The sequence below is a fragment of the Nelumbo nucifera genome, chromosome 3, assembly GCF_055504915.1.
Source record: "Nelumbo nucifera cultivar China Antique chromosome 3, China Antique-T2T, whole genome shotgun sequence".
In the NCBI taxonomy this organism is placed as follows: domain Eukaryota; kingdom Viridiplantae; phylum Streptophyta; class Magnoliopsida; order Proteales; family Nelumbonaceae; genus Nelumbo; species Nelumbo nucifera.
The window spans coordinates 13,670,447-13,686,107 of NC_142651.1; the positions used below are offsets into that span (position 1 = coordinate 13,670,447).

Consider the following 15,661-nt stretch of genomic DNA (forward strand, 5'->3'; position numbering starts at 1 on the left):
TATCCACGTGAAAAAATTATAAATGCAATAAACTAAATGGAAAAGTAAGAATGATAAGTCCATTGCAGATTTCTGAATTTCACTGCAGACCTGTAAACATTCAAAATGTCAAATACCCCTACTCTATGCACCAATGCCCACCCATGAATTGATATCAATGCCTAGTTGGCACCTCCCCAACTGTAATTTGGGCCTAAAAATTCTGACCCTGGGATGAATCGTCATTCTCCCTAAACTAAAGTAATTATCAATTAGTAAATACCATTCGGTAATATTGGTGGACCGGGTCCTTGGTCGACTTCTGCTTCTTGCATATGAAACACAATGAAAATGTCATTTTCCATGGAAACCAGGCAATTTCTGGAATTTGGTTTTCCACCCCATCCAAACAGAGTCTATAAGAAAGGTAAAAGAAAATTGTAAAGAACTAATATGAAACAAAAAGGTATGATATCATTGACGAGTTCTATATGATACAAGACGGCTTCACGAAAAATTGTGCAATTTTACTTTATAAAATCAGTACTAATTTGTATTTTCAATTTGATGAGGATCAATTACTAATCCCTGTACTGCTGGTTTCCTGCCTAAGAATGTTCTGCGAGGAGTTGCTGCAGAAGAAGCCATTGGGTGAACATTCGGGGGTATTGGCGTTTCAGGTGAATGACCTGAAATGCAGAGGGAGCCTGCATCATCTTGTGACCAGTATACTTCAACCATAAGACCCCTTGGATTTTCTTGGGATTCTGTTCCTGGAATCCCAATAAACTTGGCTCCTACAGGTATCTGCAAAATTACCATCATAAAAGTCCTCAAGTTAAAACAAATCAGTCACCATACCAGTTGCTGAAATATTATCAACTGATCGCGGATGCAAAATTATGTCATTTTCTGCATTGAATAACCATATAAATTAATTAAACTTACTAGAACTGAGGTTCCTGATGTCAAAGTTAAAGTTACTAAGCTCCCTTCAGCTGCAGAATTTTCTAGCTCTGCCTGCTTTGCAATGTTCAGAAACACTTCTTCCAGAGTTGTTAGTCCAAGTTGGATATCTGATATGCCAAACTCTCTTTCCCTATCTTGAAGTTCCGCAAAGAATTTCTGCATAAGATTATCATAGCAAGAATAGAAACTAAGACATTAATGTTTAATGCTGAAATTACTGTTGGCATTCACAATGTCAATATAAAGCTCTGATGCTAGGTGCATTATATGATTTATTGAAGAAAGATGCCCAAAAGTTTTATAACTTTTAAACTTTTTTAAAAGAAAACAGTTTCAGCAACATGAATGTGATAAAAGGGATGGCCTAGGGCAAACATAAAATGATTTTGCTATTTATCAGATCATTTACTAGTAGAATATAATAAGAATACATAGGAGGACGGTGAAAATCAAAGAACTGAGATATTCCTATCTACATATATTTTGACTGTGAGGGTGTCATACATTATGCGACCTGATTGCCTTGTGATACAACACTCAAAACCCCTATGATCCGTGAAAGCTAAGATACAGCAAGAAACAAAAAACAAGAAAAAGGTATTTACCGTCAACAACCCCTCCTTTTCATGAGGAATAACACAAGTCAGGAAGGCCTTGTTCTCCTCTTTAGGCATGACATCTAAATGCTGTCAAATACATCCCACAAGTTAGATACAGAATCTTTTTGGAATGAGAAGATTTAGGAGCTTTATTCATCCAACGTACATTTTTGAAAAACTGCTTCACAGCTTGACGGTAAGGTTCAGTTGTAGCAAATGCATCGCCATTAACATTAGGAGTCTGCCCAGGAGTGCTTCCAAGGAAGCTTACATTAGCAATAAAGCCAGTTCCAAACTTTGACTTCAACCTGATCGAGGTTCCAATGCAACGGAGCTTCCCCTTTGCCATGATTGCTATGCGGTCACTTAAAATGTCAGCTTCCTCCATTGAGTGAGTTGTTAGGACTATAGCTCGGCCTTTCTTTGCATCTTCAATGATGTCCCATACATGCCTCCGAGTGATTGGATCCATACCAGTAGTCTGCAATATTAAAGGAGGTTACATGCATTGCACAAGAGAACCTACAGATTTAGGAGTATTCTCCATTAATCTTACTGGCTCATCCAAGATGACCAATTTTGGATCACCAATAAGTGCTATTGCTACACTTAAGCGGCGCTTCATCCCTCCACTATAGCTCCCGGCTCTCATTTTGGCTGCCTCAGTGAGTTTCACCTCCTCTAATGATTTCTTGGTAACCTGCTTTTCCAGAAGAATCATTGTGTGTGGAACAGCATGGAAGAAAAGAAAATGATACTAATCTGGGACCTTAAACATTTTGATGATATATATGAATGTGGTAAAGAAACTTTTCCGTTCTTTAATGCAACATACCGATTTGATTGAAGCAGGAGGAAGGCCTTTAATACTAGCAAAGAGGTGGAGGTGCTCTTGACCAGTTAAGGCATCCCAGAGAATATCGAACTATATACCAATATAAAAAGAAACAAAAATTAGTTCTTCACTTCCAAACAAATCATGGTGCAAAGTCCGAATTATGGTCAGCTAGATTTCGTTCTTAGAAAACAGGGCACCTGAGGACAAACTCCTATTATTCTTCGAATGCTTGACATACCAATGGAACTTCGAATGGAATATCCATATATCAGTGCTGTAAACAAATCAGTTATAGAGTAATTGAGATGCCACAACTATATCAAGATCAACTTGCAATTGATGAGTCTAAGGACCTGAAGAAGAATTTATTACCATCTCCCCCTGTCACTGGTGTAATGCCAGTTAAACAATTAATGACAGTTGTTTTGCCAGCTCCATTGGGTCCAAGAAGACAAAATAGTTGATCCTTTGGGAAGTTCACCCATAAGCCCTGATGATAAATTTAAAAATTTATCAGCAACCTTAAAACCAACATCCATGGGGAGACATGGTCACACAAGGTATAGTAATCTGCAAGATAAGGCTCACATAGAGACCTCATAACCCAAGAATCTACTGGAATAGATTATAGTAACCATATGATAAACCAAGTTTATTGTAGAAAAAGACAAAGCTTCAGTCTTCAAGAAGAAAAACAGTATAATATCAAGTCACTAATTTATCCAATCAAGTAATTTGTGGATATCGAGATCTCCTTGATGGGTGTTGGTCTTGACACACCCACATGTATGGATTGTGTACAGTAAAAGAAGCAAGATGAATGACTTCTTCCCGCCCTCACCCCAGGCCATTAACACTTTGATATTTGAAGGTAAAATGGTCGTTTACCCTAAGAGCATGGTAAGGAGAAGTTCTCTTGCATCTGCAGCAACCAATATTTGTAGTCCCAGGATATGTCTTTGCTAGACCACGTATTTGGACTGCAACATTTGGATCAACTGCACCTTCATTGACTTGTTGTTTTACACCGGTTTGCTCTTGAAGAACGTCTTCATCATCTGGAGTGATGTTCTCCAGCTCTGGAATTGAACCGGTGCAACTACACACTCCACCTTCTGGAATACAAGGAATGGAAAAGCTGGTCATAAATTACAGTCAACTGGGACAAGTCACGAATTTTAAAAATGGTAATTGCAGGTATTCAATTACCTTCCGCTTTGTTTCCACCTTTTCCTGTCCAGTACCCGGGCTTCAAAAAGTAAAACAACGATTTTCTCACACCTGATGAGTTGGGGATAATATTGTCAAAGTAGATAGCCAAAAGGAACCACACAAAGAATGTTGAGATGAGCCATTTATATATGTCATCCTGTCAAAATCATGTATTATTGTAAATATCTAATTCAAAATGTTGGTGCCTGATGGACTGTATGGATCTCCTAAATTGTAATCTTAAATGCTAAGCTTTAAAGTATATACATACAATAGTTATCACACACTCTGAATCCTTGGGGGGACAATTAGCCCGTCTGCTCCAGCTGATCCCATCATCTTGAGGAGTAGCTGTTGCATCTGAGAGAATATTAAGAGCTTCAGCAAGAAGGTTAGGAGGGAACAGGGACCAGATGATTCGATATTTTCTAGAGTAATCACTGCTGTAGGGAAATCCAAATGTTGTTACTAGCTGCAAGAATCAAAGAAAATCCGTTACAGACTGCATGAATCCATTTCCTGAAACTTTATAGGGAGGATTTTACCTGTGTCAGAAATCCAATTATAAATACAGAAAATCCCACAGTTGTGGATGATGATGACTTGCTAATGAAAGTTGATACCATGAAGGCAAAACCAATCTAGCATCAAAGAGAGGAGTTAATCCCAAATATTTATAAATTGGGTTTCCGTGATTGGTAGTAGCACTTTTGTCCAGAATTAAGGAGGCATAGAGAAAACTCACCATATTGACTTGGAAAAGCAAGAACAGAAGGAACACAATTGCAAAACTGTTATGCAAGAAAAAGTCAAATTGAAACATCATTCCAAAGAGAACTGTGAAAAGTGATGAAAGAACTGCAATCAAGGCCTCCCAAGTGAACCATGACAACCAATAGGCAGATTCATAGAGACCCATTATAGACATTGCCTGCAGGTTTTCACATAATGGTAACAGAAAACAGTGATCTGAAAAGGGCCACAATGGTGATTCTTTTGATTAAAACAAAAACCCTGAGCAGTAGCCGATACCTGGCGGAGTTTGAGTTCTTTCTCTGTTAGCAAAGAACTAATTTGGAAGACAAAACCAAACATGGCAATTGCAAGAAAAAATGTTGGTCCCACTGTCCCTACAGCAGAGAAGATTTCTATGGCAGGGTGTGCAAATTCCTTAAGCCCCACAACCCAACTAAAATTTGGATCTGTACATGAATGAATTTTGTCCAAATAAGTTGTAGATTTTAGTAAAAAAAGAAATAGTGGGGGGGGGGGGATGCTATTAAGTCATTTCTCATAGAAGGAAAAACAATGTAGAAGATTACAGAACAGGTACCTTCAATCAGGAACCGAGCAATTTCACGCTCTGCAGCAATTTGAAGTGGAATTTGAAACTTAAAAGTGGGGTCCTCAAAGTGTCCCCTCTTGGCTAGTGGAGTTGAGTTAGTTTGAATTCCATAGCTGATTACAGTTTCATTTCTTTCAGCAAAATGTAGAGCTCCAGGACAATGCATAGGATTATTGAAAAGCCAATCATCCACTTCATCAGCTGTCCCGAAGGATTTAACCTGTACAAAAAGGTGCATAAGGTATGCTTTTATGTTCTTTTACTTGTGAATTATACTAAGGCTGTATTCTAAATGAATTATTAAGATGAACTCCTCGGGTGAGAAACTTCAAAGATAGATGAAACACTTGCATATCTTTGTTGAATGGAAAGTCAGAGCAAGCCAATGTTTTGACGCAGAAAACTACTTAGATCTTTCTTTCAACAAGTACAATAGACCAATTATTCTCCCTGATCTCTATACTGAAAAACCCAGTTAAAAAAAGAGCCTGTAAAATGGAGGTTCAAGGCTTCAAGTCATTTGCATCCATCACGAGTTTCAGCAAAATACATCTAATATTTGAGACTGTAGCATGCATCTGTTTCTAGACAGAATTTTATTTGTCAAAATCCATAAAATGCACAATAAAAAGTAGTAGAAAATGAAGTTGCACAACCATCTCTAAATCCTTCGAGTATTTCCCATCCAAATTTATATAAGTAAAAATGTAAAAGTAATAATTTACAGAAACATAACAAAATTCAACAAAGAAATGAATAATATAAGAAGTCATATCGATTAAACGTATAGTACATTCCAGTGTTTGACCAATTGTTATCTCATGCATCAAGTTAGCGAATAATCAGCGAGACAAATAAAAAGAAAAAGAACAATCTTGAACCAGAATTTCACTTATTGCGTTCATTTTCATAATAGAGAAAACCTAAAAGCCTAAGAATGCCGGATTTTGCTCCCAAAATACCTTACTGGATGGAATCGGTCTTCCTGGATTATTCGCCATGATCCTCCGTACAATTGACTGAATTTTCACACTTCCATTCCCACTCCAGACGAAATCGAAGCATGGGAGTTTAACGTAGAACTTGTCCTCGCACGGAGGAATTGGAGGAGAGATCACGGGCTCCGGATCGTAGACGTTCTTATAAGAGGTGGTCGTAGAGAAACGAGCATGAATGGCCTTATCGATGCAGAAAATGAGAAAGATGAAGAACAAGGAAGAGAAAAGCTGCAGAAAGGTAGCTCTTCTATTCCTCCATGAAAGAAGGAGATTCTTCTTTAGCAGAGCTCTGAATTGCTGGACAAGGAGAGGAAATCCAGTCTGCAAGTTGGACGTTCCTCCGTAGTCCATCTCCTCTCTTCTGTACTCTCGAAAGTACACAAGAAAATGCTTTTATAGAGTTCAGACTTCAGAACAGCAGTTAGCAGTTTCTCCGAGGATTATATTATTTATATTTTCACAGGACTCAATTAACAACGAAAATATCCTGGTTCTTTGCTAAAATTACGACTTGATGCCCTTCTTGATTCTTACGAGTTATGACTTATGACATAGTTCAATACAGTCCAGCTGGCTAGCTGCTTAGCCTGCCTTCGGTTGCAAGTAAAAGGAACGAATGCGAGTTATTTGTTTGGAAAATGATGTTCAATTGAAGAATACATTATATTATTATTGCGTTGTCTTGTCAGTAAGTAGTTGAAAATTATACGAATATAAAGAGTTGACTGGATAGGAGCAACCTCTAGGAAATTACTCCTAACAATATTTTCTTTTTCTACCATTATCAATATTCTTTTAACAGCCATTTTACATGCATTTAAAAACTGAGAAATAGCAATTTTAAGAAAAAAAAATGAAGAAAACCTTTGACCTTTCCTATGGGCATATGGGCTTCTACAAAATCTGATTTTGGTTTTGATATAAACTTTTCTTTTTATTAGAAAGAACTTTTTGGGCAAAGATTTTGCTTACAGAATGCCTTAATCACCATGGAAACGGAATTATGGCATATAATTCTTGTCAACTTATTTTTGCAAATGTCACTAACTTAATGATCTGGATTTCATTCTTAAAATTACTAGTTAAGGTACTACTATTTGGCAAGTATTTTTAGGAAAATCTTTCAGTAGTTAAATGGACAAATTAAAAATAAATATCCTTTGGTACAGGGTTTTGGTTCCGTTTGGCATGCCTTTTCATGTGGGTTGTCGGTTTTTTAGAAGCCCGATAGTCTATAATTTGGTCTTTTCCCATTTGGTTGGGAAAAGATTTAGCCACTGAAAGCCTCAGTCCAAAAAAGATGCGGGAAGCCCATTTTAGACTATTTTCGGAAAATTCTAAATGAAACTTTTTACCTTTTTTCAATTCATATTTATGCAAAAAACACAGAAAAACGTGTTTTAACCAATCGATTTTCAAGCTATTAAGATCTTGATGCAAAAACTCATATCGTCTTTTGACTATCAAAGTTTCTAAAAGATCTTTCATAAAAGACTTACCAAATGATCCCTTGATGTATCAAGCTTTTAAAAAGACGTTTAGAGACTATTTATTATGTAAATAGACTAGGAAGCTTCAAACATGAAATTTGCCATTTTTGGTTTTTTATGGTCTTTTCCACACATGCATCTTATAGGCTTTTTGGCTTTTGATTGCCAAACGGAAAAATAGCAACAGTTTTAATTATGAGCTTATCGTAATCCAGAAGACTACTAAAAAATTTGCCAAACTCTATTTAAATTGCTTGTATATAACCTATTTTCTTTTGACTCAGTTTGGAAGGATTACATATATAATATAAATACATACAAAAAAATACAAATTACATAGTTTTGTATTCTACATATTTATATTTATATTCCTTCCAAACTGAGCCTTAGGATAAATTTATCTAAAATCCTGTCTAAAATCTGAATAGCCCTCTAATACAAAATCTGTTATGGGTTGTGGGTTCCATATATGTATGAAGCTATGAGTTGCCTTTCAAGGGTATTATTGGTATATTGAAGAGTTGAGAAACAGCCGTGAACGTGAACCGCTGTTGGTTTGGGCAGTTCGAAAACATATGCGATTGAGAGATAAGGACAATTAAGGAAATTGAATAATTTGGCTTGTTTAATAGACCACAATGTGCTTTGTTATATATATATATATATGTATATATATATATTAAAGTGAAGGGTGTTTTCCCTTTCGCCTCCCCTTACGTCAAATAGAATCTGATGGTGCACAATCTGGCCGGTCTTAGCTGTCGATGATCTTGTCTCTGAACTGAGTAACAAGGACCTGAAACGGAAGGAGAAGAGAAGCTCCGGGGAGAACTCGGCGTAAGGGCTCCGAAGCTCAAGTTAGAATCCTTCAAAGGCAAGATAAACCAGATAGCGCGAAAGTTAGCATACCTCGTTCCTGGGGGGTAGAAGCCTTTTATAACCACCTCGCGCACTCACTTCCAGGCTTCCGTCAGGTCGGGCAGGATTACTTTTGAACTCCTGCCAGTTCGGATATCATTTCCTCTGGCCGGGCAGAACCGCCACTGTTCCTTTTGTCGGAGCCGTCTCTGCGGCTAGTGACGACGGTTGCAGGTGGCGGTAGCAGGAAGCCGTTTGAAATGCGGCTGTCAAGCGTCAGATCCCAAATCAGTCAGGTGCGTCGCCCTTGGATACGGACGTCCTTGGTGTCGGGTACGTTTGGTCGGCCTGGTGTTTCGGAAGTGAAGTGTTGGAGTGGCGAGCGAGGTGTCTTGAGTTCGGTTTGGAGTGTTCCGAGCTGCCATGGGCCAGCTCGGGTCAGCTTTGAGAGGCTTGGGGCCTAGTATAGCTCGTGCTCCTTGCAGGGAGCTCGGGTTCTCAGTAGGGAGCTCGCTCTTTAATAGGGAGCTTGCTCTTAATAGGGAGCTCGGACTTCAGGGAGCTCGGATTCTTAGGGAGCTCGGACCCTTAACAGGGAGCTCGCTCTTAACAGGGAGCTCAGGCTCCTAGTAGGGAGCTCGGACTTAGGGAGCTCGGACCCTTAACAGGGAGCTCGGACTTAGGGAGCTCGGACCCTCAACAGGGAGCTCGCTCTTAACAGGGAGCTCGGACTTAGGGAGCTCGGGTTCTTAGGGAGCTCGGACCCTTAACAGGGAGCTCGCTCTTAACAGGGAGCTCGGACTCAGTACAGCGGTCTGGAGTTCGGGCTCGGTAGTGAGCTTGGACTTGCTTCCGATGTTCGCTTCGGGCGCTCTACTGTCCCGAGCTGCTTGTCTTTGCCACGTGTCGGGCGATCGCGAGGTCGGGCCAAATTTCCCTTCATCAATTGCCCCCCACTCCCTGCGACAACGGTCCCGTCTTGGCGCGGGGAGTTTGCAAGGTAGCAGGAGGGTTTTGGTCCGTGCCGAGCACGCTTGCTCTAATTTGATTTTCAAAAAAAGGGCGTGCGTTTGGGAGTCGTGACGGCAGTTGTTCGGGAGTTGCGCTGCAGGCGCTTTTATTGCGAGGAGACGTGCGCCGACACCCCGTCAGTTTCGGGAAGACGCGTGCCAACACCTGTCCTCTGACAAGACGTGCGCGACGCTCCGTCAGTTTCAGAAAAGACGTGCGTTGATTGGTCTTGGAAGACGTGCGGCTTAGCGCGGCTGTGGGCCGTTGGATTGGCTTCGATCTGGGCCGTCGCTTTCCGGCCGCTGTGGATATAAATAGTGCACGGGGGGGGGGGCGTCTTTGCTACTGTTGTACATCTTGAGCTCGCGCCTAAGTTTCAGCTCGCGTCCAGGCTTTTCAGCTCGCGTCCCAGGTTTCCTTGCTTGTTCGAGCTTTCGTGGTCTGCTTCAGTCTTCTTCCCGGGTGAGTGCTTTTGGAATCCCGTTCCGTTTCCCGATGTTTGGTTTGGAGGGTTCAGACTGTTCAAGCGGGTCTGATGTAGGTTCTACGAACCAGTTTGCGTCCCCCGGTAGTTCAAGTGAGCCCGATGTAGGTCCTGAGGAAGGGGTCGGGCCTACAGTCCGAGGTGCTTCGGGTAGGTCGGCGTCCACCTCCCGTCGTGGCCGGGTTGTAGATCAGTTCGGCCCTTCGACTATGACGCCTGAGGAACTTCAAACCCTCGTAGACTACTACGACTTGCCCAGTGAGTATGGTTACTTTATCCCTACGGGCAGCTTCCCTTGGGAACACGGTCCTGATGAGATCGTGATTTTCCGGGAACAGCTCGCCGCGGGGCTGCGACTGCCCTTCCACCCTCTTCTTGTCGAGGTCCTAAACCACTTCGATGTGACGGTCGGCCAGCTTCACCCGAACTCTATTAGGAACTTAGTGGGAACGATCTCTTTATTTTGCAACGAGAACTTTCCTCTGGATCTGGAGATTTTCTCTTCCATTTTAATGCTGAAAAAGCAAGTGGGTCCCCTCCCTAGGCGTAGGCGAGCATACTACCTGTCCCCTCGCCCGGGCTTCAAGCTCTTACACGGACTCCCCAATAAGGTCCCGGCGTGGAAGCGGGACTATTTCGGGGTGCGAAGTGCGCTAGGGTGGCCGTTTCAGACCGGCTGGGGGATGGCCGCTCCTGATTCCGGCATCACACTTGATGAGGAGACGGCGAAGGGCCTCCGGCAATGGGCGCGGCTTGGGCTGGATTGTCAATGGTATCTGACGGAGGCCAAGCTTATTGTTGCGGGCCTGAGTTCGGGTAGGTTCTTTCCCTAGTGATCCTGTCTTGCTCTTCTTTTACGTGTCTCACTGATGCCGAACTCCTTTTCGCAGGTACGATGGACTCTCGAGGAACCTGAGGTGGGCACTTGTTCGAGGGCATGAAGAGGAGAAAGCGGGTGGCTAAGCGAGCTCGCGCCGAGCCATCCCGGGGTGCGGAGCCCGAGGTGCTGGATTATCCGACAGAGGAGTCCGAGATGGTTCCTCATATACCGGAGCCGGCGGGAGCTCCTTATGCCGAAACCACACACACGGGGGCTCCCGCCTATTCCGAGTCTGCCCATATGCGAGCTGGGCCGTCGGGCTCGGAGGCCCCGGGGGACTTCAGGAGCGTGCTGTCGCCTGTTCATGCTCTTCAACGGAGTAAGGAGGCGATGTTTCCCGAGGAAGTTGCGGCGTGGACCGAGCTCCCTCTGCACCAAGTGGCCTGCTGTGCCGTTACTCATGCCATGGTGGTAAGCGCTCCCTTCTTTAGAGCTCGGCTTTTATTCTTTTATTCGTTTATTTGATCCTGTTTTCCTTTGATAGGTGAACTCTTCCATTCACGCCTTGGCGAACCAGGTGGAGAAATGCTCGAGGCAAGCGCGAGCTGCCGAGGAGGCTGCTCGGACTGCCGAGGAGAATGCTCGTGCTGCTGAGGCTGCTGCTCGCCTTGCACGGTCTGGGCAGGCGAGGTCTCAGAGGGATGCCGAGGCCATGGGAGTGGTGGTGAAGCGTATGGCGGAAATAAAGCTGGACCTGGAGCACTAGGTTGAGTATCTTCAGGAGGATATCAGGGAGAGGACTCAGATCTTCTCTCAAGGCATCGAAGACGCGAAGAAGAAGGCTGTCAGCGATTACATTGCTTCGCCGGATTTCGATGATCTGATGATAGACTCCTACAGGAGGGGTTTCAAGCTAAGTCGGTGGATGATCCAGAATACGTACCCCAACCTCGATACCAGCGCCATATCCACTTCGTGCATCACTCAAGAGATGGCTAATGCTGCGGATGCCGAACCGGACTCCGAGGGGGAGGCAGGTCCTTCGGGCGTTGTCGAAGTGGCTTCTGATAATGATGAAGTGGCCCCTAGCTTGTGAAATGAAATGTACACATTTTTTTTTTGAATGTACACATCTATTCTGAAATGAAATGGCTTTTTGTTCATGTACTGGTTGTCCTGTCATCGAGCTATATTTTTTGCCGAACTGACCATTTCGGTCCTTCAGTTCGTTTTCTGACATGAAATGTCTTCGGGGTACTTGGTGGCCTATAGGTAGTACCTTCTCAAGTTGACAACATTCCATGCTCGGGGTACTTGTTTTCCTTCTAGGGTTCCGAGCTCGTATGCTCCCCCACTGAGTGCTTTCTTTACTCTGTAGGGACCTTCCCAGTTCGGTCCAAGTTTCCCTACACTGGGTTCGGGCACCATGACCGTACGGAGAACCAGGTCGCCGACGCGGAAGTTCCTCTTTTTTACTCGCGCGTTATAATACCGAGCTACCTTTTGTTGGTAGGCCGCAGTTCGGATGTGTGCGAGGTCTCTCACTTCGTCCAGTAGGTCGAGGTTGGTGTGTAACTCGCCCTCGTTTGTTTGTTCGTCGTACGCTTCTAGTCGCAACGTAGGTACTTCGATTTCCGCCGGGATTACTGCCTCGGTGCCGTATGTGAGGTTAAAGGGGGTCTCACCTGTGGCGGTTTTTTCCTTGGTTCGGTGTGCCCATAGAACACTTGGTAGTTCGTCTGCCCACAAACCTTTGGCTCGGTCCAATCGCGCTTTCAGTCCGCGGAGGATGGCTCTATTCATTACTTCTGTTTGGCCATTTGCCTGTGGGTGTGCGACCGATGTGAAGTTCTGACTAATTCCCATACTTCGACACCATTCTTGGAACTTGATATCTTCGAACTGTTTGCCGTTGTCAGAGATCAGTGCCCGAGGTAGCCCGAAGCGACATACAATGTTCTTCCAAAAGAAGTTTTGTATGTTTCGGGCTGTAACTATTGCCAGGGGTTCAGCTTCTATCCACTTTGTGAAATAATCTACTGCCACCACTAGGAATTTTCTTCCGCCTGTCGCTGGTGGGAATGGCCCCAGGAGGTCGATCTCCCATTGGGCGAAGGGCCATGGGCTGGTGAGGTATTTGAGGTCGGCGGCGGGCTGATGGTGGATGCTGGCGTGCTTCTGACACTTGTCGCATTTTCTAACGAGCTCGATTGCCTCCGTCTTCATCGTTGGCCAATAGTATCCTTGTCGAAGTGCCTTTTGGGCGAGGGCTCTGCCTCCCAGGTGTCCGCCGCACAAGCCTTCATGGATGTCGCGGAGTACCAGCTCGGCTTCGGCTGGGCGCAAGCATCGCAGATAGGGAGCGTGTAGGATCGTCGGTACAACCGTTCGTCTATCATGACGTATTTGGCTGCTTGGTGCTGCACCCTCTTGGCTGCGTTGCGGTCTGCGGGGAGGGTTCCGTCTAACAGGAAGCTCGCGAGTGGGTCGATCCAGCTCGGCTCTGCTTCGGTGACGGGAGTGACCTCTTCTACCCCACCGAGAATGCTGGGCCGAGGTAAGTCCTCTACGTACACGGTTCTCCTGGCGTTGTGGCTCGTGCTAGCCAGTCGGGACAGGGCGTCGGCCTTAGCGTTCTCTGACCTCGGGATTTGCTTGATGAAGTGTGACTGGAAGTTGAGCAGAGGTTCCTTTACTTTTGCCAAGTACGCAATCATAGTGAGCTCGCGTGCTTCGTACTCGCCTGTAACTTGGTTGACCACGAGCTGGGAATCACTGCAGATAACCATGTGCTTTGCTCCGACCTCGTGCGCTAAGTTTAGCCCGGCAATCAGTGCCTCGTACTCCGCCTCATTGTTGGATGCCGTGAACTCAAAGCGTAGTGCGTATTCCAGTTTTGTTCCTCTCGGGCCGCGTAGCACTATTCCAGCCCCGCTGCCTTGTTGGTTCGAGGAGCCATCTACGTGAAGGATCCAGGGCTCCTCATCCCAGTTCGTGCTTGGTCTAACCAGGAGGGATGCCACACTGGCTGCTACTTCACGGGGTTCGGACTCGTTTGGCTTGGGAGTTCCGAGTTCGCCCGAACTGGGGATCTCGGGCTCGACCGGCTCAGGGGCTTCGCGGCTAAACGTGCATTCTGCGATAAAATCTGCCAAGGCTTGGGCCTTGATGGCAGTTCTTGGCTTGTACTGGAGATCGTACTCGCTGAGTTCGATGGCCCACTTCGTCAACCGGCCGGAAACCTCGGGTTTGAGTAAAACTTGTCTCAGAGGTTTGTCGGTCAGGACGATGACGGTGTGGGCTTGGAAGTACGGGCAGAGTTTCCGTGCTGCTACCACCAGGGCATACGCTAGCTTTTCTATCTGCGGATACCTTGTCTCTGCTCCCTGCAAGATTTTACTAACATAATATATGGGTCGTTGGACCCGGTCTGCCTCCTTTACTAGTACCGAACTGACCACCTCGTTGCTAGCCGAGAGGTACAGTTCTAAGACTTCGCCTTCCTCGGGCCGAGCTAAGGTTGGCACACTGGCGAGGTAGCCTTTTAGCTCGTCAAACGCGAGCTGACAGGGAGCTCGGACTTAGGGAGCTCGGACCCTCAACAGGGAGCTCGCTCTTAACAGGGAGCTCGGACTTAGGGAGCTCGGGTTCTTAGGGAGCTCGGACCCTTAACAGGGAGCTCGCTCTTAACAGGGAGCTCGGACTCAGTACAGCGGTCTGGAGTTCGGGCTCGGTAGTGAGCTTGGACTTGCTTCCGATGTTCGCTTCGGGCGCTCTACTGTCCCGAGCTGCTTGTCTTTGCCACGTGTCGGGCGATCGCGAGGTCGGGCCAAATTTCCCTTCATCAGAATCTTTAGTGTAGTTGGGATGATTTAATGAGAATCTCACACGTGCAAGCAGCTCCTGTCAGTAGATTTCGCGTCTCACGTGCAAACAGCTCGTACGTGTATCCAATGCATGGTATACACGTATCGAATGTCCAATGCAAACAGCTCGTACGTGTATCCAATGCATGGTATACACGTATCGAATGTCCAATGCAACAGCTAGTACGTGTATCCAATGCAAACAGCTCGTACGTGCTATCCATTCCTTCTCTCTTCTCCATCTCTGTTCTCTCCTCCGCCTTCAGAAAGCTTCACAAATGGATGTGCTATCCATTCCTTTCCGAAGGCTTCACAAAGGCCTTCCCGAAGTCTCCTTCTTGAGCTCTTGAGTTCTGGAAGGCTTCCCGAAGGCCTTCCCGAAGGCCTTCCCGTAGGCTTCACAAATGCTTTACAAGCAGCAGCGGTGCGGCGGTTTGGCCTTCACGATGCTCCCCCCCTATCCTGCTCTTCGTATCGTTTTTCTATGTTTATTAGTGATTTTTCCGTTCTGAAATTTTTCTGGAATAGATTCTCTAGCAGGGTTTCTCGCTACACGACTACTACGTAAGAGCCCAAGAGCTTTGGAAGCGGGAAGGCAGAGCCCAGTGCCCAGACTCCAGAGCAAAACAAAGTCTTGTTTGTCTGTGTTTAGAAGAGAGCGTTGTCCGCGTGCAATGCAGCAGTGGTCAACTAATCCTATTCTCTTTAACGAAAAAAACAAAAAAGAAAAAAAAGTCAAAACTAATGTTCCGTTACATCAGCTTTACTTGTGGTGGAAGAATGGTTATGTCACTCCACGTTTCTCTTGGTAGCACCCGATAGGAAATACTGAATTCTTAATTATTGAGGGTAAATTTTTTGTTGCCGAAAGCTCCCATGATGTTTGATAATTGCAATTAGCTCTCTTGAAATTTTCTTTTATTAAAATTCTCTAATAAAAGCATAAAAATGTCTAAAATACTTATATAGTTAATTTTAACCAAAAATATTTTATATTTTAATTTCTTTTATTTAAATTATTAGTTTAAATCCTTCCAATTTCTTTTTTTCTGAAATTAATTTATTTTTCAAATTTATCTTTCATATCTCTTGCTCAAAGATAAAGTTACAACTTTAAATTTTCTTTTATTATTATTATTATCATCATCATAAAAGGGATCTATTTGCAATTATTTAAAAAGTTTAAGGGGAG

The 15,661-nt window shown here is 44.3% G+C and overlaps 1 protein-coding gene across 2 annotated transcripts; it reads right to left on the bottom strand.

Moving 5' to 3' along the window:
* Window positions 1-433: 433 nt before the first annotated feature.
* On the bottom strand, window positions 434-6,356 carry LOC104597019 (ABC transporter A family member 2-like). Of its 2 annotated transcripts, none has more exons than XM_010258405.3 (16): window positions 5,905-6,356; window positions 4,931-5,162; window positions 4,630-4,799; window positions 4,343-4,528; window positions 4,143-4,238; window positions 3,869-4,069; window positions 3,595-3,754; window positions 3,274-3,497; window positions 2,758-2,875; window positions 2,583-2,659; window positions 2,383-2,472; window positions 2,104-2,247; window positions 1,714-2,028; window positions 1,554-1,634; window positions 928-1,104; window positions 434-786 (listed from the first exon to the last, which is right to left on the bottom strand). In XM_010258405.3, the coding sequence occupies exons 1-16, from the start codon at window positions 6,289-6,291 to the stop codon at window positions 526-528; spliced, it is 2,919 nt and encodes a 972-aa protein (XP_010256707.1). In that variant the 5' UTR covers window positions 6,292-6,356; the 3' UTR covers window positions 434-525. The 2 variants fall into 2 exon arrangements, with proteins under 2 accessions (XP_010256707.1, XP_010256698.1); XM_010258396.3 differs by having other exon boundaries at window positions 3,274-3,500.
* Window positions 6,357-15,661: the final 9,305 nt, after the last annotated feature.

Bases quoted from the DNA above. Each gene is read 5' to 3' on its own strand.
- LOC104597019 (XM_010258396.3), bottom strand. From the start codon at position 6,291: ATGGACTACGGAGGAACGTCCAACTTGCAGACTGGATTTCCTCTCCTT. The intron at 4,800-4,930 runs GTACCTGTTCTG...ATTCATGTACAG, and splicing joins TGCTCGGTTCCTGATTGAAG to ATCCAAATTTTAGTTGGGTT. The intron at 1,105-1,553 runs GTAAATACCTTT...AATCTTATGCAG, and splicing joins AAAAGGAGGGGTTGTTGACG to AAATTCTTTGCGGAACTTCA.